We start from the raw sequence: 23,999 nt of genomic DNA, 5'->3' as shown, positions 1-23,999 counted from the left end.
TGACATTACGAAGTTAGTTACCTTTATTTTTGTTTAACATTTCTTTGTTTTCTAAAATAAATATTTTAATACACAATTTAAAGAAAAAAATCATTGATAGAAATGAATAAGCTTATCTTTTCCATACTTCATGAATTTTATCCATACCACGAAAAAGTGTGGATGTGGTTTACAGAATAAAAAGTAATGAATTAAAAGTTAAAGAATATAGAAAAATAGGACAATAAAAATAATGAATAGAGAATATATAATGGTTTGCTCAAACATAAAAATTATTACTGGAAAAAATAAAGAAAAGAGTACAAATTGTTAGCATTTAAAGAATAATGAACTGAATACCCCATACCCAGACCTAATGGACTTTAAACTTCTTTGTTATAACAATATTTAAACACGTCAGTCACCCATGAAGGTTACTAATAAGGACATTGTATGTTTTGAAACATAACAGTAATGGAGAATTATCAAGTAGTTTTGCTAATGTCTGTATTTGTTCTGCTTGGTGCATTATATGTACATAAAGTGGAAGAAAAAATAGTCAAAATAAAAGACGAGATATTTCAACACGGATATGAAATAAAGAAAGGGAAGGAAGGATTAGAATCGACCAACAAGGCACTTATACAAGTGAAAGTCGAATTGGAAACGACGATAAAAGAACTTACACAAGTGAAAGTAGAATTGGAATCGACGAAAAAGGAAGTTAAACAAGTACAAGTAGAATTGGAATCTACGAAAAAGGAAGTTAAACAAGTGAAAATAGAATTGGAATCGACAGAAAATGAACTTAAACAAGTGAAAGTAGAATTGGATACGTCGAAAGAGAAAATTAACAAACTTCGTTCAGAAATGATAGAAAAAGACAATGACCGCAAGAAAGAAATAAATCAAATTAGACCAGACGTAATTGCGGTTCGTGAAGAACTAAATAAGATTAAAACAGGTAAATAAACACATTCTAGAGTATATTGCATCTATATCATGATACTAGTAAATGTCTTTTTTTAAAGCACAAATGTTCTATAAATTGAAGCGCAAATGTCCTATGAAAAAGCAAAAACGTCCCTCGCCGACTAGTTTAAATATTCTAAATCATACATTTTTTATACGTAGGGGCATCCATATTCAGAACATATCTTATTGGCTTTATCAAAATCTACGTTTGTCCTGAAAATGAACAATATATTTGCCGATTGGTGTTAAGAAATCATTCAGATTCATCATCTTATTAGAATTAATAATGGTATTTAGAGAACTTTATCAACGAAAGGGCGAGCGGTAACCAGTTATTAAGTTATCCTTCGTGTGACGATGGTTCCATTAAGTTATCCCTCGTGTGGAAATGGTTCCATTATTAAGTTATCCTTCGTGTGGAGATGGTTCCATTACTAAGTTATCCTTCGTGTGGAGATGGTTCCATTATTAGGTTATCCTTCGTGTGGAGATGGTTCCATTATATATTAAGTTATCCTTCCCTAGAAGATGGATCCATTATTCAGTTATCCTGCGTGTGGAGATGGTTCCAGTATTAAGTTATCCTTCGTCTGAAGATGGTTCCATTACTAAGTTATCCTTCGTGTGATGATGGTTCCATTATTAAGTTATCCTTCGTTTGGAGATGGTTCCATTATTCAGTTATCCTGCGTGTGGAGATGGTTCCATTACTAACTTATCCTTCGTGTGATGATGGTTCCATTATTAAGTTATCCTTCGTGTGGAGATGATTCCATCATATATTAAGTTATCCTTCCCTTGAAGATGGTTCCATTATTCAGTTATCCTGAGTGTGGAGATGGTTCCAGTATTAAGTTATCCTTAGTTTGAAGATGGTTCCATAACTAAGTTATCCTTCGTGTGGAGATGGTTCCATTATTAAGTTATCCTTAGTTTGGAGATGGTTCCATTACTGAGTTATCCTTCGTGTGGAAATGGTTCCATTATTAAGTTATCCTTCGTGTGGAGATGGTTCCATTATATATTTAGTTATCCTTCCCTTGAAGATGGTTCTATTATTTAGTTATCCTTCGTGTTGAGATGGTTCCATTACTAAGTTATCTTTCGTGTGGAGATGGTTCCATTAATAAGTTATCCTTCGTGTGGAGATGGTTCTATTATTATGTTATCCTTCCCTTGAAGATGGTTCCATTATTCAGTTCCATTATTCAGTTATCCTGCGTGTGGAGATGGTTACAGTATTAAGTTATCCTTCGTGTGGAGATGGTTCCATTATTAATTTATCCTTCGTGTGGACATGGTGCCATTATATATTAAGTTATCCTTCCCTTGAAGATGGTTCCATTATTCAGTTATCTTGCGTATGGAGATGGTTCATTTATTAAGTTATCCTTCGTGTGGAGATGGTTTCATTATTAAATTTTCCTTCGTGTGGAGATGGTTCCATTATTAAGTTATCCTTCGTGTAGAATTGGTTCCATTATTAAGTTATCCTTCGTGCGGAGATGGTTTCATTATTCAGTTCCATTATTCAGTTATCCTGCGTGTGGAGATGGTTACAGTATTAAGTTATCCTTCCCTTGAAGATGGTTCCATTATTCAGTTATCTTGCGGGTGGAGATGGTTCCATTATTAAGTTATCAATCGTTTGGAGATGGTTCCATTATTCAGTTATCCATCGTGTTGAGATGGTTCCATTATATATTAAGTTATACTTCCCTTGAAGATGGTTCCATTATTCAGTTATCCTGCGTGTGGAGATGGTTCATTTATTAAGTTATCCTCCGTATGGAGATGGTTTCATTATTAATTTATCATTCATGTGAAGATTGTTCCATTACTAAATACTCCTTCGTGTGGTGATGGTTCCATTATTAAGTTATCCTTCGTGTGAAGATGGTTCCATTATATATAAAGTTATCCTTCCCTTGAAGATGGTTCCATTATTCAGTTATCCTGCGTGTGGAGATGGTTCATTTATTAGGTTATCCTGCGTATGGAGATGGTTTCATTATTAATTTATCCTTCGTGTGGAGATGGTTTCATTATATATTAAGTTATCCTTCCCTTGAAGATGGTTCCATTATTCAGTTATCTTGCGGGTGGAGATGGTTCCATTATTTCGTTATCCATCGTTTGGACATGGTTCCATTATTAAGTTATCCTTCGTGTGGAGGTGGTCCCATTATTAAGTTATCCTTCGTGTGGAAATGGTTCCATTATAAAGTTATCCTTCGTGCGGAGATGGTTTCATGATATTTTAAGTTATCCTCCCTTTAAGATAGTTCCATTATTCAGTTATCTTGCGTTTGGAGATGGTTCCATTATTAAGTTATCCATCGTTTGGAGATGGTTCCGTTATATATTAAGTTATCCTTCCCTTGAAGATGGTTCAATTATTCAGTTATCCTGCGTGTGGAGATGGTTCCAGTATTAATTTATCCTTCCTGTGGAGATGGTTCCATTACTAAGTTATCCTCCGTGTGGAGAAAGTTCCATTATTAAGTTATCCTTCGTGTGGAGATGGTTCCATTATAAAGTTATCCTTCGTGTGGAGATGGTTCCATTTTATAGTTATCCTTCGTATGGAGATTGTTCCATTATTAAGTTATCCATCGTATGGAGATTGTTCCATTATTAAGTTATCCATCGTGTGGAGATGGTTCCATTATTAAGTTATCCATCGTGTGGAGATGGTTCCGTTATATATTAAGTTATCCTTCCTTTGAAGATGGTTCCATTATTCAGTTATCCTGCGTGTGGAGATGGTTCCAGTATTAATTTATCCTTCCTGTGGAGATGGTTCCATTACTAAGTTATCCTTCGTGTGGAGATGGTTCCATTATATATTAAGTTATCCTTTCCTTGAAGATAGTTCCTTTATTTAGTTATCCTGCCTGTGGAGACGGTTCATTTATTAAGTTATCCTTCGTGTGGAGATGGTTTCATTATTAAGTTTTTCTTCGTGTGAAGATGGTTCCATTATTAAGTTATCCTTTGTGTGGAGGTGTTTTCATTATTAAGTTACCCTTTGCGTGGAGATTGTTCCATTATTAAGTTATCCTTCGCGTTGCGATTGTTCCATTAATAAGTTATCCTTCGTGTGGAGATAGTTCCATTATTAAGTTATCCTTCACGTGGATATGGTTCCATTAATAATGTATCTTCCGTGTGGAGATGGTTCCATTATATAGGTATCCTTCGTGTAGAGATGGTTCCATTATTAAGTTATCCATCGTATGGAGATTGTTCCATTATTAAGTTATCCTTCGTGTGGAGATGGTTCCATTATTAAGTTATCCATCGTGTGGAGATGGTTCCGTTATATATTAAGTTATCCTTCCTTTGAAGATGGTTCCATTATTCAGTTATCCTGCGTGTGGAGATGGTTCCAGTATTAATTTATCCTTCCTGTGGAGATGGTTCCATTACTAAGTTATCCTTCGTGTGGAGGTGGTTCCATTATATATTAAGTTATCCTTTCCTTGAAGATAGTTCCTTTATTCAGTTATCCTGCCTGTGCCGATGGTTCATTTATTAAGTTATCCTCGTGTGGAGATGGTTTCATTATTAAGTTTTTCTTCGTGTGAAGATGGTTCCATTATTAAGTTATCTTTTGTGTGGAGGTGTTTTCATTATTAAGTGACCCTTTTCGTGGAGATTGTTCCATTATTAAGTTATCCTTCGCGTTGCGATGGTTCCATTAATAAGTTATCCTTCGTGTTGAGATAGTTCCATTATTAAGTTATCCTTCACGTGGATATGGTTCCATTAATAATGTATCTTCCGTGTGGAGATGGTTCCATTATATAGTTATCCTTCGTGTAGAGATGGTTCCATTATTAAGTTATCCTTCGTATGGAGATTGTTCCATTATTAAGTTATCCATCGTGTGGAGATGGTTCCATTATTAAGTTATCCATGGTGTGGAGATGGTTCCGTTATATATTAAGTTATCCTTCCTTCGAAGATGGTTCCATTATTCAGTTATCCTGCGTATGGAGATGATTCCATTATTAATTTATCCTTCTTGTGGAGATGGTTCCATTACTAAGTTATCCTTCGTGTGGAGATGGTTACATTATTAAGTTATCCTTCGTGTGAATATGGTTCCATTATATATTAAGTTATCCTTCCCTTGAAGATGGTTCCATTATTCAGTTATTCTGCCTGTGGAGATTTTTGATATTTTGTTTGTGTAGGTTTTTTAATTTTTATTTTCAGACAAACTTGTACTCAATGGTAGTATTCTTTTTAAAATCACAATTGCATTATTAACTAATTTTGACAACAAGATAAATAGATCATAATTAACAGCGATTCAACCTTTATGTTTTTCAGAACTTCACTCACAAAGACCTGGGTTTTATGTCACCCTGTCGTCCCAAATGACCTTACATCAGACTAGAAGAATAGAGTTCGACCAGGTGAAAACTGATATTACAAATAATTATAATAAAATAACTGGAATTTTTACAGTTCCAAAGGACGGACTTTATCATTTTTCGTTAACAATGCTCTCAGCTGGCGGAAATCTTCATGCCGAGATTATGCAGAATCATCAAGTGATTGGCGTAAATCATGGAACTTCCACGGGCGACTCAGGAACAGTTAACGTAGTGATGTCTTGTAAGCAGGGCGATTCAGTTTTTGTACGTCACCAGGCAGGACAAGGTGTTCAGAAAATCCATGGGAATGGATATACTGCATTTTCGGGATTCTTAATTTACTAGAAAAACGGATGGTGAGCCAATGAAGTGCCACAAAGACAGTCATTTCAAACTGATGCGGTATTACACGTACTTCTAATTCTTTAGTACTACATCTTTGTTTAGATTAAACAACAACCAATGTGAACAAAAATAACAAAAGACCAAACTGTCTTAAAAAGTATAGGTCTTTAGAAATATGAGAAAATTACCGAATAATAAAATGAAAAATGGAAACAGGCAATAAGGCTATTTTGAATAAACCGTAATAGATATCTTTTAAGAGAAAAAAATCACAAATAAAGCTATTTATTTGCAAACTCAAAGAAAGGAATAAAAAAAGTGAAAGAACAATGTGTCACGTTGTTTTCAATATTGTTTTCTATTTATTCATGTTTCTGTTACGCCTGTTTATTAAAGAATATAAATCCGACAAAGGTGAATATAACCGTTTATTAGTTGGTTAGCATGAAATACGAAACAAAATTAACATATGTCAGTGATGGAAAGTAAGATCAAAATTGATCCACCGGATAGTAAAGACAAAGAAAAGGTCTTCCTAGGCCCACCAACTTTTTAATAGCGGAATAGATTAATCGAAAAAAATTTGTGTTTGGCGAAACAAATTTGTAACCTGTTGTTAGTGAGGATTTTGTCGGTTTTTTTAATGTTTTTTCGATATTGATTTTAAATATATGCTAATCTCCATTTCAAGAATAAATTAACTGTTATATTAATGATTAAATTGCAGATATCGTTATATATCTAAACCAAAACAATACATATGTGGTTGCACTTCCTTTCTAATTACATAATGTTTCTGAATTTATTTTTATATCTAAAAAAATAACAAATTATTATGTTTACCAGTGGTGATGAAAGCAGAAAATTGATTTGTTGTTTTATAGATATTCATCTCTAACTAGAGTCTGTAGTTGTTTTGCATATGTACATATTTATTAAAAACCTGCAACGACATATTCGGTATAGAAAAGGGAGAATAAAATAATTGAATATGAATTGAAAAATTATTTCATTTATTTTATATATGATTTTGTCAATAAATGTAACATGTAGTTTTGAATCAAAAAGAAAGAATGTCAATCATTTCAAAAAATCTTAAAGAGACACTAGCTGTCCAATTCATGGTCACCGATTTGACTTAAATTCTCATATTTGATTTTTAACAATGTAAAACATTTATCCAAACTATCAAAAGTTTAAAATAAACAGTTTACAGAGCATGGGGTAGATAATATATAGGTTCGTTTGATGTGTATTTTAGTCCAGACGCCATCTAATTAACTATCGATTTCACCTCGCATGACCACATATCCAGAAATCAACGCCACTTTGCTTATTTGAATATTATACTAAAGAAATCGGATACGGGTCACGGAAATTACATTAAAATGATAGGGAATTTGGAAAAAATGTCTGTTTTAATTTTAATTTAAGTGATAGACAGGTTGCCGGGGCAGAAAATGAATATACACAACAATATACACCATTTAAACGAAACATAATGACTGTTGTTGCAAAAATACAGGTTCCTGAGCTATTTTAAAAATCGAAGCGAGAGGCTTTTAACATTGCAGTGTAAAATACAGGCTAAAATGGCTGAAACGTCAAATTTGCAAACTTCGTGTTGAAAATTGGCTTACAAGGTCATTACAAAAACAGGTTGCCGGGGTGAAATATGAAACTTGAATTTCCAAAGAATAAGCAAGTCCAAACCTTGTATGTGTAGGCATTGAACTCTAGGTTCCCACGTAAAATTAAAATGTCACTATTTCAAGAAGAATAAACTCACGAAAGCACAAAAAATTCACTAAATTCGCGTTCATTGTTTTGATTTTGACCGCCTGACAACTTTACGGAAATATCAAAGTGATTGTAATTAAGGACTCTGTGACGGGCAACTTATAATATCCGTGTTTTAAAGATTTTAATGATATCAAGCCTATCAAGCCAGTCCAGTTCAAAGTACTATCACGTGGTACAATTTTCATTTACATATTATGAATATTAATTAGCAAAACCACTACTAATTTCTGGCTATGATATAAGCGATGTAAACATAAATAAAGATATGAATAGATTAAACCAACACGTGCAATTGGATTTTTATAAGTCTGTTTGATTTCATTTTATAGATTAAAAATAGATGTTTCTTATTGTTTTTAACCGTATAAGAATGATTTTATGTGCATCGAATTAGTAATCAAATGATTTACCGTAGTTTAACTTTTATTGTTGACATTCTTTTTTTTAAATAACCAGTACACGTACAATGCATGCGTTGTCAATCTCTGGCTAGGGGTTAAATTGAAGTTCACATGAATACGGATTTAAAGAGGTCGACTCATTCACTTGCAAGTGAATTACTAATTATCAATGTTTCTTAGCGTAATTTGACAAAATTGAACCTTTTTGGCTGCAAAAAGCGAATTGTTATTTCACTATTTCACTTTCATTATTGATTGAACAGAAAAAAATCAAACTTTAGATTTTTTATATATCTCGTAGGTAGTGCCCCTTTAAAGCTCCACTGGTAACTGAACTAGATATCACGTCAATAAACCGACAGTTGAAAACTTACATCAGTGATGACATTGATCCTTCTCGTTTTCTGAAAATACTCAAGAAAAAGATAGCAAGCCCATGTAAACACGTCAATGATAAAGATTAATTTTTCAGACGCAATGCAGATTGGAACACAGAAAGTAAGAATGCCACTTATTTCAAACAATTTAAAAGCTCCACTGGTAGCTGAACTAGATATCCCGTAAATAAACCATCAGTTGAAAAACTTACAAAAATGATGATATTGATCCGCTTATTCTGAAGAACCTCAAGACATATTGAAAAAAGTGATTGTCTGCATGTGTACAGTATAATTGAAGAACCTGCACTATAAATTCGATATACAACAACGAAGATAAAACAGTTGAAAAAGAATAAAAAATAAATAATTCTATTTATTTAATATATGATTATGTAAATAAATGTACCATGTAGTTTTAAATGCCAGTAAGAAAGAATGCCACTCAGTTCAAACAATCTAAAAGCTCCACTGGTAGTTGAGCTAGATATCACGTCCATAAACAATCAGTTGAAAATTTACATCAGTGATGATATTGATCTCCTTTTTTTCTGAAGATATTCAAGGCATTTGGAAAATTATCAAGCCCTTTTAAAGACATTATTGTTACAAGATATCTCGTCCAAACTGGACACAGCAATGAAAGAATACGATCAGGAAATTGTGTACATAATTCAAAATCTTTAAGCCAATAAAGGGGAGATACACATTTCGAAAGAGTGAAAAATGTCAACAAAATACAAACGTTGTGTAAATTTTAATCAAATTACATAATACTTCAAAATTCACTTTTATACATAAAACAAGACGCATTTTTTTTAGGTTTATTAATAATAATTAAAAGTCTGTAGTTAGTCTGCTTATGTACAGTATAATTGAAGAACCTGCACGACATATTCGATATATATCAAGGATGATTATGTTTAAAAAGTAATTTCATTTATCTTGCATATGATTATGTAAAACATGTTACATTTAGTTCTAAAAATAAGTAATGAAGAATGTTTCTGATGACAAACAATATATTTGTAGCTGAAGTAGATATCACTTCAATGAACCGACAGTTCAAAAACAATTATACTGATCATATTGATCCGCTATATGTAACGATATTCAAGAAGTATGAAAAAATGAGCAAGCCCTTTAAAGACATCAATGTTAAAGATCACTCCTCCAATCTGGACGCAATTTAGTTTGGAATATCAGTAAGGAATTACAATTTGAAAGCTCCACTAGTAGCTGAACTAAATATCATTTCATTAATCAAACATCTTGAAACATGAGCAAGCCCATTGAACGATAGCATTGTAACAATATTACTCGTCCAAAGAAAGAATACCACAAAGTTAAAACAATTTTAAAGCTCTACTGGCAGCAGAACTAGATATTACTGCAATAAACCAACAGTTGAAAACTTACAGTGATGATTATATTGATCCACTTATTCTGAAGATATTTAAGCCCATTTAAAGACATCAATGTTACAAGATCATACGTCGAAATTGGATACACCACAGAAAACGATTAGGACATTTTTTATACAACTCAAAATCTTGCAGCCCAAATAAGAGGTGAAAGAATGCTTCTAATTTCAAACAATCTACAAGCTCCACTAGTAGCTGAACTGGATATCCCTTCAATAAACCGTCAGCTGAAAACTAACATAGCTGATGATATCAAGCCTCTTTTTCTGAAGATATTCAAGACATATGGACAAATGAGGAAGCTCATTCAAAGACATCATTGTAACAAGAAATCTCGTCCTAACTTGACAGAGCAAAGAAAGAATACGGTCAAGAAATTGTGTATATAATTCAAAATCTTGAAGCCTAACAAAGGGAGATACACATTTTGAAAGAGTGAAATATGTCAACAAATTACATACATTGTACCAAATTTAATCAAATTACATAATATCTCAAAATTCATTTTTTTACATAAAACATTACAAATTATTTCTTTTACCAATGGTAAAAAAGGTAAAAATATGATTTGTTGGTATATAGATATTCAATAAAAGTCTGTAGTAATTCTGCTTATGAACAGTATAATTGCAGAACCTGCACGACATTTTCTATATATATCAAGGAGGATGATACATTTGATTACGAAAATAAATTAATTTCATTTATTTTGCATATGATTATGAAAATCAATATTACATTTAGTTTTGAATATCCACTGGTAGCTGAACTAGTTATCACTTCAATAAATCGACTGTTGAAATTTTACATTAATAATTATATTGATCCGTTTTCTGAAGATATTAAGGCATGTGGAAGATAAGCAAGTTTATTTACAAACATCCATGTTTAAAGATCACTCGTCCAAACTAGTAATGCAGTTTGGAATGTAAATGAGAAAGAATGCCTCTGATTCCAAACAAACTAAAAGCTTCATTGGTTGCTGAATTAGATATAACATCAAATTGCTGTTACGATATTGATCCGCTTTTTCTGAAGATATTCAAGGCATGAAAAATTAGCCCATCTAAAGATATCGATTTGACGCGATCACTTATCGAAACTGGACACATCAAAGGATGAATACGATTAGGAAATGACGAATATAATTCCAAATCGTAAAGCCAAACAAGGGATGAAACACGTTTCGAAAGTGTAAAACTGCCCAAACAGTCAATACGTGGTTTAAACTTCCCATCATTTTCTAAATTAATTTTTTTTTTAAATAAAACATAACAAATTATTTCTTTCATCACTGTTGATGAAAGCAGCATGCTGATTTGTTAGTTTATAGATATTGATCTCTATCAAAAATCTGTAGTTAGTCTGCATGTGGAAAGTGTAATTGCTGAAACATATTCGATAGACATCAAAGAGGATAAAAACAGTTGAATATGAGGTAAAAATTAAGTTTTATTTACTTATGATAATTAAGTCAATGTTTCATGTAGTTTGACATGCCACTTGATTAAAACATTTTAAAAGCTCCACTGGTAGCTGAATTAGATATCATGTAAATAAACCAACAGTTAAAACAATTATTAGTGATAGGATTGGTCTTTTTTTTCTAAAGATATTCAAGACATATGGGAAAATGAGCAAGCCCATTTAAAGACATCAAGGTTACTGGATTACTCAATCAAAGGGGAGAGAAAAAAGACAGTATATTATAAGGACATCTGGAATATAGTTCAAAAACTTGAGGTCAAACAAGATATGATACACGTTCGCAAAAGTGAAAACAAATTGCCGAAAAAATAAATACGTGCTAGGTTAACACTTCTATCTAATTACATAATATTTCTTATTTCATTTTTATTCATAAAACATAACAAATTATCTCTATTATCACTGATGATGAAGGCAGAAAGCTGATTTGTTGGTTTATAGATATTGATCTGTATTAAAAGTCAGTCTGCATATTGACAGTATAATTAAACAAACTGCACGACATCATCCTTAATATGTGTCTTTCGTTTTTCCTCTCTTTTTTTCTAAAATTATTTGTTTGTTAAATTTGTATCTTTCCTTTAGTATCAAATGACTAATGGTTTTTAGTCTAATATGTTTTTTTTTCTGTTTTGCTAGCCTCTTACAGGTTATATTTCCACAAGTAAGAACACATTATGCAACTGTCTGAAACCAAGATTTCAAAATGGTGAAGTTGAAATCATCCCGTCGTAAATTTTACGGACGTCATCACGAGTTGGTTGACCGTTATGGAATAACCGTTTCACAGATGATATCGGATATGTTCCTTATGTCGTAACTACAATACCATTCCTGTTTCATGAATGTGACCTACCGAATAAAACTATTTACCGGATTTGTAATAAAACAAGCAACACGACGGGTGCCACAGGTGGAGCAGGATCTGCTTACCCGTCCGGAGCACCTGTGACCCCTTAGTTTTTGGTGGGGTTCGTGTTGCTTTGTCTTTAGTTTTCCATGTTGTTTCTTCTGTACTATTATTTGTCCGTTTGTCTTTTTATTTTAAGCCATGGCGTTGCCATTTTATCTCTCAATGAGTTATTCGGGTTCAAGAGTGTGTAACGCGTGTATCCTTAATATGTGTCTTTCGTTTTTCCTCTCTTTTTTCTAAAATTATTTGTTTGTTAAATTTGTTATTATTTTGAAGGTGGTATTATAAATAGAATGCACTATCTTTCCTTTAGTATCAAATGACTAATGGTTTTTAGTCTAATATGTTTTTTTTTTTCTCTTTTGCTAGCCTATTACAGCTTATATTTCCACAAGTAAGAACACATATACAACTGTCTGAAACCAAGATTTCAAAATGGTGAAGTTGAAATCATCCCTTCTTAAATTTTACGGACGTCATCACGAGTTGGTTGACCGTTATGGAATAACCGGTTCACAGATTATATCGGATATGTTCCGTATGTCGTAACTACAATGCCCTTCTCTTTTCACGAATGTGACCTACCGAATAAAACTATTTACCGGATTTGTAATAACACAAGCAAAACGAGGGGTGCCACATGTGGAGCAGGATCTGCTTACCCGTCCGGAGCACCTGAGGACCCCCAAGTTTTTAGTTGAGTTCGTGTTGCTTTGTCTTTAGTTTTCCATGTTGTGTTTTCTTTACTTTTATTTGTCCGTTTGTCTTTATTTTAAGCCATGTCGTTGCCAGTTTATTTTCAATTTATGACTTTGACTATCCATCTGATATCTTTCTTCCCTCTTATACGTGTTTAACAGTTATCGTATCGCTAGTTTTGTTAGATTTTGGTGAAAAATTCGCAATTTAGGGGCAAAAAAGTATACGAAAAATTTTGACGATCTTATTTTGGCGGATACTGAAATAGTTGCACTTCAAAAGCTGTAAAACGTAACAAAAAGAAAACATTACACCATTTTTTTAAGCAGTTGATCTGTACCAGAAAAAGTTAAAAGAAATTGTAATCGTAGTAGCAAAAAGAATTACATACGAATAAAAAAAATCTGGTTGAAAACACTTGTTTTGAATTGTCAAAAGCGTCTCAAACAAGTATCTATTGGTTTGGTTAAATAATTTTGTTTTTATCTGAATAACGTCTGATATATTGATTATGATGTTCTAATATAGGTGATTAATAGAATACCGGAATCTAAGATATTTGTCAAAGGAGCACACATCTTTGTAAATGTTAAGGTGGATAAGTTACTAAATTGACCGGACCTTTGATGTAGTAATTATATTATAAAGTTATCAAAAGTGACGTTCACCTCTTATGTCTGTTTTTTTAATATGACATTTATGAAAAAGGGTATACAGTTTTGATGAATCTAACATATACCTGTCAACTGTAAAAAGAAATATATCGTTCACAAAACGCGTTAGCTTTTAGAAAGTATAATAATCTATGCACCGAACGTATGCATCAATTGTCGAATAATTTATTTTTGCAAATTTCATTTATCCGCCAAATATGCGAAATAAATTTACCGCAAACATTACCCGTTGTATATCTTTTGTATCGCTGCTTAGTTACTATGATAATTAACGTGTTTTCAGCGTTGGTGGATTTACAGAATTTGTAATAGTTAACACCACAATTTCAGTGCATCAATTCAATTATTGATGAACTGAAATTGTACGAACACGCACGCATACATCAGTTCTGCATATCAGTTTTTGCAACATGATGAAATCATATTTTTAAGGATCAACACATTCTAGAATCTTTAGTTGGTAGATACAAATCGTCTGTTCAACGTGAAAAAAAGAGTTATGGTTGTAGCCTCTATATTATTATATTATACGAATTTTTAAATAACACCTAATATTGTTAATTTTTGAGAAAACACAAAACTGAGATTGCTATAGTGACATTACGAAGAAGGTGACCCCAAATGTTTTTAATTCATGTTTTGTTTCCAAAATCATAAAACATGTGAAATACCTTCACACAATATTTAAAAATTCAGGTATATTATCCATACCACGAAAAAGTGTGGATGCAGTTTACAGAATAAAGAATAATGAATTAAAAATTAGAGAATATAGAAAAATAGGACAATCAAAAATAAAGAACAGAGAATAATTGGATGTTTAAACATATCAAAATTGGAGATCAATGAGAAAAATAAAGAAAAGAGAAAAAAGCTAACAAATGATAAAAACAGAACTTAAGACTCCACCAACCAGACCCTCATGGACTTTAAACGTCTTTGTTCAAACAATATTTAAATATATCAGTCATCCGTTAATGTTACTAATAAGGACATTGTATCTTTTGAAATATAACAGTAATGGAGAATCATGTAGTTGTTTTGTTACTGTCTGTATTTGTTTTGCTTGGTGCATTATATGTACATAAAGTGGAACAAAATATAGTCCAAATAAAAAACGAGTTACTTCAACACGGAAATGAAATAAAGAAAGTGAAGGAAGAATTGGAATCGAACAATAAGGCACTTAAACAAGTGAAAGAAGAATTGAAATCGACAAAAAACGAACTTACACAAGTGAAAGTAGAATTGGAATCGACGAGCAAGGAACTTAAACAAGCGCAAGTAGAATTGGAATCGACTAAACATGAACTTACACAAGTGAAAGTAGAATTGGAATCGACTAAAAATGAACTTAAACAAGTGAAAGTAGAACTGGAATCGACGAGAAATAAACTTGCACAAGTGAAAGTAGAAGTGGAATCGACGAGAAAGGAACTTACACAAGTGAAAGTAGAATTGGAATCGACGAGAAATGAACTTAAACAAGTGAAAGTAGAATTAGATACGACGAGAAATGAACTTAAACAAGTGAAAGTAGAACTAGATACGACGAAAGAGCAAATTAATATACTTCGTAAAGAAATGATAGAAAAGGAAAATGCTCACAAGAAAGAAATAAATCAAATTAGACCAGACGTAAATACGTTACGTGAAGAACTAAATATGATTAAAACAGGTAAATAAACACAGTCCTGAGTATATTGCATCTATATCATAATACTAGTATGGGCAAATGACCTTTTTTAAAACGCAAATTTTCTATAAATTGAAGCACAAACGTCCAAAAAAGCGCAAAAGTGCCGCGCCGACTAGTAAAGTTTATATAAATATTACCCTTTTTATACGTAGGGGGCATCCATTTTAACAACATATTTTATCAGTTATTGTAAAATCAATTGTAGTCCCCAAAATGAACAATATATTAACCGATTGGTGTTAAGAAAACATTCATATTCATAAACTTATCAGAATGTATATTGGCAATAAAAGAACGATTACCTAGTCAACTATAGAGCGACCACTAACCAGTGTTTCAGTGGAGATGATTCCATTATTAAGTTATCCTCCGTGTGGAGATCGTCTCATTATTAAGTTATCCTTCGTGTGGAGACGGTTCCATTATCAAGTTATCCTTCTTGTGGAGATGGTTCTATTATAGAGTTATCCTTCGTGTGAAGACGGTTCCATAATTAAGTTATCCATCATGTGGAGATGGTTCAATTATTAAGTTATTTTTGGTGTGGAGATGGTTCCATTATTAAGTTATCCTTGTTTAAGACCTGCAGGGGTTATATAACAGGTACTCCCACTGCTTCTGTACTAACCTGTTTTACCCTTCAAGCGCAATGTTTTATTCAGTAAATAACCTCATTGGTCGTGACCTCCTATTTTGTTCTAATGATTTAATGTGTCTCAATTTTTTATTTATTTAGCCTTTCTGGTACTGTCAAGCGTTTTACGTGATCTTCGTCATGTCTTGCGAAATGAATTGTCATGTATGTTAGTATCAGCTACTTATTTAAGGTTCATCATAACGTTTTAACTTATATGACCGTATTTACACCACACATTTTACTGAGTACAGAAAACCTGTACACCCGGAACAGTTTGGAAGGCATGGCAGGAACTAGTTGATTAAATTTTAAATAATTACATTAGATGAATGTTTAATTATAATACGTTATTTTGATTGACAAATAGCAATCTCGCGTCATTCTGGAATTAACATTCATTTTAAAATGATTGTAACATTCATGATGAAAAAATTTCCACGATAAAGGGCACAGGTAAATAAAAGTGGCACTTGATAGTAATCATTTTTTCCTGATCATAGCGAAAAAATGCAATATTTATTATAATATTGAATTATTCTTTTAGTAACTTCATAGCTATAGGGTTGTAAAAGCGTTGATTGTGCACACATTTTTAAAATGAACCCACCAGGCACACAAAGTCATTTCAACGTTGCAATTTGGTTGATATTTTTCCCTGACAAAAGTTCATAAATAAGGATTTTTCTATCGAAAATTGGAATCAATGTCGCCTTTTATTTTGTACAATATCTAATAAAATCAGGAATATTAAAAAGAAATATCAGCTCAAACTGACGTCTAACCGGGACGTTTATCAAAATCGTACAAAGTATACAAAAATAAAAAGACAATAACAATCAAAACCAAGGAGTAAAAATTATTATTCATCCAAATATATTACTAGAACTAATCTGTTATTATCCGGAAATATTTAAAACATAGATAAACAACAGCATGTGAAAGAGCGGCAACTTACAGCTGATACACGAGGATTAGCACACCCAGAACTATCACGTGACATGATGCTGATAAATGTATAACCGCAGGCGACAGCGATCATCAAGTGTGAGACAAACACAGGGGATTGTACAACTTACCTGAACAATATTGAGGAGATATAAGTGTTTCTTTTAATTATTATCAGTTGCTGTCTTTAAATACTTGAGTGAGGTTAATATTTGGAAATTATAATGAGCAAACGTGAAGTGTTTTGAAAACCTCGCCATATTGCATATTGTAGAGATATCATTACTGACTTCAGTGTGTCCATCGTCCATTTTGTTGTACGTTCCAATATGACTACAACTCTAAATAAATATGTACTTTAATCTTGGAACAGCATACTCAGCTTACATACAGTTATTTAGTTCTTTACTACTGATTTGTTACTGAAAAGGAACTTTTGAGAAGTCAGATTATCAGCTCCCACTTTAATTTTAATCCGTCATACATAATCATATTATTATAATTATTTTCATCTATGCTCTGAAATTCTTAATGATTTCTTTTTATTTTTCACTCGAATTTTACAAATATGAAATATTGCATGGCGATGATGATCGCTGTTTTTCTTATCTTTGTACAGATTTAAGGGACAGAGTTTTAGGAAAATTTGATCATGAGAAAAATGAAGAGGAAGGATTTAGGCATGGAGGTAAAAGCTGTCGAGGTACGTTTTTATTTATTTTATTTTTAACATTTTTAATTATCAATATTCAGTATGTAAATTAAGGCAATAGGTACATAAATAACTTGTCCGGCGATTTTTAAAAGAAATTGTATACACGTAGAACTTATCAAAAGATAATGAAAAGTCAACGATATGATTTCCGAGTTCCAGACATTTGAAAATGATAAGGAAACAACATAAGGTATGTAGACATAACGTCAAAGGAGTAGGTCCGGTAAGGGCCGATTTACCCTCAAATTCCAGGTTCATTTAACGAAAGTTTTTGGACACTTTTTAAACACTTAATTGTCTATTTCAATTGATTTGATTAGTTAATGAAAGATTTTAACTGATTTAATCATTAAAAACGCTATGATTCGAGCTTAAATATGAAAACTCTATCAAATATGCCAAAAAATGTCACTTTTCAGATGTTTTTTTGTCAAAATCAAAATCAAATACAACTTACATTTCAATATTATGAATGAACACGAATGCGGCCACTTTCATTTTAGACGGAAATCGTCTAAAAATTAATCAAAATGCTAAAATTTTGAAGATTTCAGTAATTTAGCATGACTTGCTAGAACGCGAAATTTGTGCATTGTATTGTCAAAAACAACTCAATTTTATGTAGCAGAAGCATAGTACTTTCCAAAATATAGCTTAAAGATTACATTTTCACAATTTTCTAAAACTGCTATATGTTGGGGCCAAAAAAGTGGTCTTACTGAACCTACTCCTTTAAACCAATAATAAGAAAATTTAAGCCTTATTTATTCTGACGTTGAAACCAATCCTACAAGTTTTCTATAAAGATCAAATGTTTTTAAGGTATTATTTTCCTTTCTTTTGATATATAATTTTCATGGGGTTACCGAACTCCCTTGTCATATATATATCAGCCGTTGAAAGGGAATAGCTGACGGAAAAAGAGAAAAAAAAAATCATGACGTCGCCGAAAGGATTACGCAACGTCAAGGCTATATCAGCAGAATTGTAAAGACAATGACTACTTCATTATAATTTGTTTGGATGTATTTTTAACGTATATCTGGAATCATTAAACACAACAGTAAACTTTTATTCCCCGATAGTTGCAGAAGGTCATGCATATAAATATTTAAAATTATGTTTCAATGGCACGAGAACGCAAAACAAACATAAACACATACTTCGATCCAATAGTACTGGTCATTTGCAAACTTAAAAGGTGTGTTTGATATGACAGGAAAGGAGATGTGGGATAAATGTAGATAAAGGCAACAGTGATATACCGCTGTTCAAAACTCATAAATTCATGGACAAAAAACAAAATCGGGGTAACAAACTAAAACCGAGGGAAACGCATCAGATATAAGAGGAAAACAACGACACAAAACTAAAATGTAACACACACAGAAACAGACCAAGCATCACACAAAATACCACGAGAATAACAAATATAACATCAAAACCAAATACATGAATTTGGGATAGACAAGTACCGTGACACGTCTTATCGCTATATAAAAAATAAGAGAAAACAAACGACGCAACGTTAAAATGTAACACACACAGAAACGAACCATAATATAACAATGGCCATATTCCTGACTTGGTACAGGACATTTGTAAAGCAAAAATGGTGGGTTGAACCTGGTTTTATGGCATGCCAAACCTCCCTCTTTTCTGGCTATGTGAAATATATCATCAAAATGACAACACAACACCACAGGACTACAACATAAATGAATTGGAGAACACAATTGACAAAGAAACACACGAATAACAGCCAACAAAAGGCAACAAGTTCAAAATTTTAATACGCGGGGTATATTATAGGCAAAAGCAAAGCAAAAAAGAATATTTTAAAGTTTGATGCATATTATCCCTACTTTTTTCCTTTTGTTGCTTTTGTTCCATTATTATAGCAAGGACAGTGCATAGATGTAAATATTTAAAAACAAATGTATATAAATTTCAACTTATTAACTTTTGGTTTTTTGTTACTCGGCTTCACCGCGGTTGACAGTGTTTTCTTTGGGTTTTATTCCATTCGTGGCCTTTGTTCCATTATTATAGTGAGGACAGTGCATAGATGTGAATATTCAAAAACAGATGTATACAAATTCCAACTTATTAACTTTTGGTGTTTTTTTTTTGTAACTCGGCTTCACCGCGGTTGACAATGTTTTCTTGGGGTACCAATCTGCTCTATCCCCCACTCAGTTATGTGTTATTTATATATTATAGTGTTCAACAAGGACTTTGAACACACATTATATGACGTTCTGATGAATGTATCCAGTCTAGATTTTGTGAACTGTAATTATCAAGCAAACAATGTACTGAATAGAAAAGCTGCATGTGATTTTGAAGAACCGACTTTGAAGGAGTTTTAACGTATTAATCATATGTTGCAGCGATTGGAAATTGCAACGGCATCATGTGTCTCGTAATTTATGCCACAATATTCTTGTTCGTACTTAGAATGTTTTGCAAAATTTCATTTATTGCGAAAAAATAAAAAGAAATTCCTTAAAAAAAATAAAAAAAATCTATTTCTAAATTTTTATAGCAGCATTTGCACATGTAAACAAACAGTATCAACCGAAAAAGAAATTACGGTAGTTCCGAAATTTTGCGCATTTTAAAATGAATTGATTGATGCAGGGAGAAATTTCCAATTCTTAAGTATAATATATGTACTTTGCTAATTATTTTATTTTTGAAGTGGCGGTAAGTATTAATTTTCATGCATCGGATCTCTATTTTTCCCATACCGTATTTTCGTGCTGGAAAAGCAACGTGTAACATTTAAATTTTTTTTCGTTCATTTGAAAGATATATTTACTTCCTGTTTGTCCTTGTACAAGGCCCAATCCCCATTTTCGATTCACGTTCAAGTTTATTGTCCCTTCAAAAGAGTAGGTTCAATAAGACCCAATTTTGCTCCTAAAATATAGCAGTTTTGCAAAATTGTGAAAATGTAATCTTATAGCTTTTAATTGGAAAGTAGAATGCTTCTGCTCCACAAATATGGGCTGTTTTTGACAATACCATGCACATATATCGGGTACTAATATCATTAAAAGAGGGACGAAAGATACCAAAGGGACAGTCAAACTCATAAATCTAAAACAAACTGACAACGCCAAGGCTAAAAATGAAAAAGACAAACAGAAAAACAATAGTACACACGACAGAACATAGAAAACTAAGGAATAAACAACACGAACCCCACCAATAACTAGGGGTGATATCATGTGCTCCGGAAGGGTTAGCAGATCCTGCTCCACATGTGGCACCCGTCGTGTTGCTTATTAAGTCATGCTAAATTACTGAAATTTTCACAATTTTAGACGGTTTCCGTCTTAAATGAAAGTGGCTGCATTCGTGTTTATTCATAATATTTATAGTATAACTAATCGCCTTATTGGAATATCAAAAATAAGACAACGCGTGACCGAACGACGCATGGATTAAACGAGTGCGCAGCACGAGTTTAATCCATAGCGGCGTTCGGTCACAAGTTGTCTTATTTTTGATATTCAAATAAGGCGATTAGTTATACTTTTTATTACATTGGCTAAAGGCTTTTTTTTATGAAATTAATGTAGAAAATGTAAGGAACTTTATGTGTTTCCTACGCATTCATAATTTGTTTTGATCCGACGTTATCGACGTCTTGACAACGCCTATTGTTGTATGACGTCAGAGAGTGAAATAACCACGTTTATTCATATGTGAAATTATCGGTTTTTATTTTACTGGGAAATCAATGTAATTTATTGCAACCAATGTAATGATGGAATTTAAGTTGCATTTAATGATAATGCATAGCATATATAAAGGTTGAGGATGAACACGTATGCGGCCACATTCATTTTTGACAAAAAACATCTAAAAAGTGACGATTTCTTTGCATATTTAAAAGATTTTTCATATTTAAGCTTGAATCGGGGTGTTTTTTTATGACTTAATCAGTTAAAATATTTCACATAAACCAATTGAATCAATTGAAATAGACACTTAAGTGTTAATTGTTAAAAAATGGTCAAAAATCTTTCGTTAGATGAACTGGAAATTTGAGGCCAAACTCGGCACTTACAGGACCTACTCCTTTTTCTTGCTATTTCACACATGTCATGTCACACAGACAGCAATTAAACTCTTTTGCTTCAATATCTTTTTACTACAAATTATGTGTTTTAAAATAGTACTAGTACTTTCATTTTCAAAATCTATCTATATATCATATCGCGGACGTGAAAGAAAGCACTGTAAAGAAAGGTTGATGTTTATATTTAATGAGAAATAGTTACTAGTATATAAATATATATATATATCATATATATATAAACAATTCGTCTAAACATCAACCTTCAGTGGCCGTGTATTACCTTTCCTTGTCAGTTTTAATCTAGCGGCGTAGTACAGTACATGATATATAAGGCATGCAGATGTTATTGTTACAGATCAGCTAAATTTTAGATAGTAAAGGATCCTACAAATTAATGTAAGATTCAGTCACAGAAAATAATTATATTTATAAGTTCGTCTGAGTCAGTGACAACTCTACAACGAGGAAAGGTGTATTTTTGTACAGCCCAGGTGGTCGGGTGGTCTAGCGGGACGGCTGCAGTGCAGGCGATTTGGTGTCACGATATCACAGTAGCATGGGTTCGAATCCCGGCAAGGGAAGAACAAAAAATTTGCGAAGGCAAATTTACAGATCTAACATTGTTGGGTTGATGTTTAGACGACATATATATATATATATATCAATATTCACCTCTTTTTTCGAGGATTGAATACGTCCTAGCCGTTTTCACAGTTGTTTTGAGAAACAAATTTATTTCCTTGAATGCAAATGCCTGAATGTAAGTCTGTGACTATATTTGCTATGGAATTTCAATATATAAAATGACAATACACAGTGTAAGCTTCAATTTGTTATTTTGGGTTTGTAATACATGTACGTGTTTTTGATATTCTTATCAACATACATTTCGTTTTCACGTCTCATATCAACATTCCCGATTTTCAAGTAAAGTCTCTGATCTGTGACAATTACCAGCGTATAGTAAGTTAATGTATGGACAGCTACCTAAAGGTATAAACAAAGTACTTCCGAGACCCATTTTTGTATTTTTTAACAGTTTTGTAGAAACTTTATGGTAAAAAAAGTTCTTGCAAGCATTAATGTTGGTCAGCTAGTAAACCCAGCTGATCCCAACTCAATCACTCTCCGACCATCATGAAATGCCAAGTTTCTTTCATTTTCTTGGGAGAAAGTACTGTTTAACTGTTACAAGATATTTCATTTTACATACTTCAATTTTCGTTACATTTTGATGAGATGCATTAAATACTCTTCCACCAAATTGACAATTATTCCGACAGATCGGAGTTTATTCCGACATCTTGAAATTATTTTTTCGGGTGTACGGAAGATAACTCACACAGCAACAAACGTCGAATTCCGCTAGAGGCGTTCATTTACGTACCTCTCACCTAAAGTTGCATTTGTTGTTTGTGTGGATACTGTATGAACTTTGTGATTTCTGTTGATTTATATACTTTATATGGACCCTTACCTAATGAATATAGACATTTGATTTTATTTGTATACCTATTTTTTTATGCATATCAAATTTAAAACATAAACTGCAATCAATAAGACGGGTGTCATTATTACAATATACCCTGATGCTCCAAATTCGTGACTTTGTAACAATAGATCCTGGTGCTCGTAATAGGTGGCATTTGTACAAAAGTTCCTGGTGCTCGAGATAGGTGGCATTTTATTAATACATCCTGATGCTTTAGATGGGTGGCATTATAACAATAATTCCTAGTGCTCGTAATAGTCGGCATTGTTACAATAAATCCTCGTGATCGTGATGGGCGGCATTGTTACAATAAATTCTTAATTATGCTTGGAATAGGTGGCATTTGTAAAAAGTGAACCTGGTGCTCGAGATAGGTGGCATTGTATGTGATTGTATTTTGTAATTTACCTCTTGTTTCACAGGTCAATGTGACGGAGTATTTTTGAAATAAAGCATATTGTATTGTATTGTATTGCCACATGTACAGTAGCAAAAAATCGTAAAAACGGATCCGCGTTTATGTAAACCAGTAAATTAATTTAAAAAAACGTTCTACGTAATTGTTAATTTATGCTTACCTAATGTTATTCGTGTTGTTTTTTTTCTTCAGGAAAACACAAACATCATAAACATCATAAACATCATAAACATAACAGACGCTGAATAAAAGAAGGGATATGCAATTGAAATGGCCAGAGGGGTTCAGAGACTACAATTCATTTTCACGAAAATATTAAAAATAAATTAAAAGATTGTTTGTATTTATTTACCAGATCACATATTGGCTATATGAGCTTTGGTCATAACCTGTTAAAGATCAAATCTTGCTGATGTCATCTGTCGAGTCATGCGGCTTCAATATTGTATGTGGTGACTAAGTATCAAAGATATCAGGAGATGTGGTATGATTGCCAATGAAACAGTTATCCATCCATTGATGTGGAGATCCCTA

The 23,999-nt window shown here is 32.5% G+C and overlaps 1 protein-coding gene and 1 long non-coding RNA gene across 3 annotated transcripts; both read left to right on the top strand.

Annotated features, from left to right (window-relative positions):
• Positions 1 to 438: 438 nt before the first annotated feature.
• Positions 439 to 7,196, top strand: LOC143049908 (uncharacterized). The gene is made up of 2 exons (XR_012970357.1): positions 439 to 943; positions 5,296 to 7,196. It is a non-coding gene; the product is annotated as an uncharacterized LOC143049908 (long non-coding RNA).
• Positions 7,197 to 14,474: 7,278 nt separating this feature from the next.
• Positions 14,475 to 23,797, top strand: LOC143049907 (uncharacterized). 2 transcript variants are annotated; one of them, XM_076223671.1, is made up of 3 exons: positions 14,475 to 15,144; positions 17,367 to 17,450; positions 23,658 to 23,797. In XM_076223671.1, exons 1-3 carry the CDS (start codon positions 14,487 to 14,489, stop codon positions 23,708 to 23,710), a joined length of 795 nt encoding a protein of 264 aa, XP_076079786.1. In that variant the 5' UTR covers positions 14,475 to 14,486; the 3' UTR covers positions 23,711 to 23,797. The 2 variants fall into 2 exon arrangements, with proteins under 2 accessions (XP_076079786.1, XP_076079785.1); XM_076223670.1 differs by lacking the exon at positions 23,658 to 23,797 and adding an exon at positions 19,686 to 20,898.
• Positions 23,798 to 23,999: the final 202 nt, after the last annotated feature.

This window comes from Mytilus galloprovincialis, chromosome 10, assembly GCF_965363235.1.
Source record: "Mytilus galloprovincialis chromosome 10, xbMytGall1.hap1.1, whole genome shotgun sequence".
Classification (NCBI taxonomy): domain Eukaryota; kingdom Metazoa; phylum Mollusca; class Bivalvia; order Mytilida; family Mytilidae; genus Mytilus; species Mytilus galloprovincialis.
Note: the sequence above shows the minus strand (reverse complement) of the source record. Positions and strands in the feature narration are given on the sequence as shown.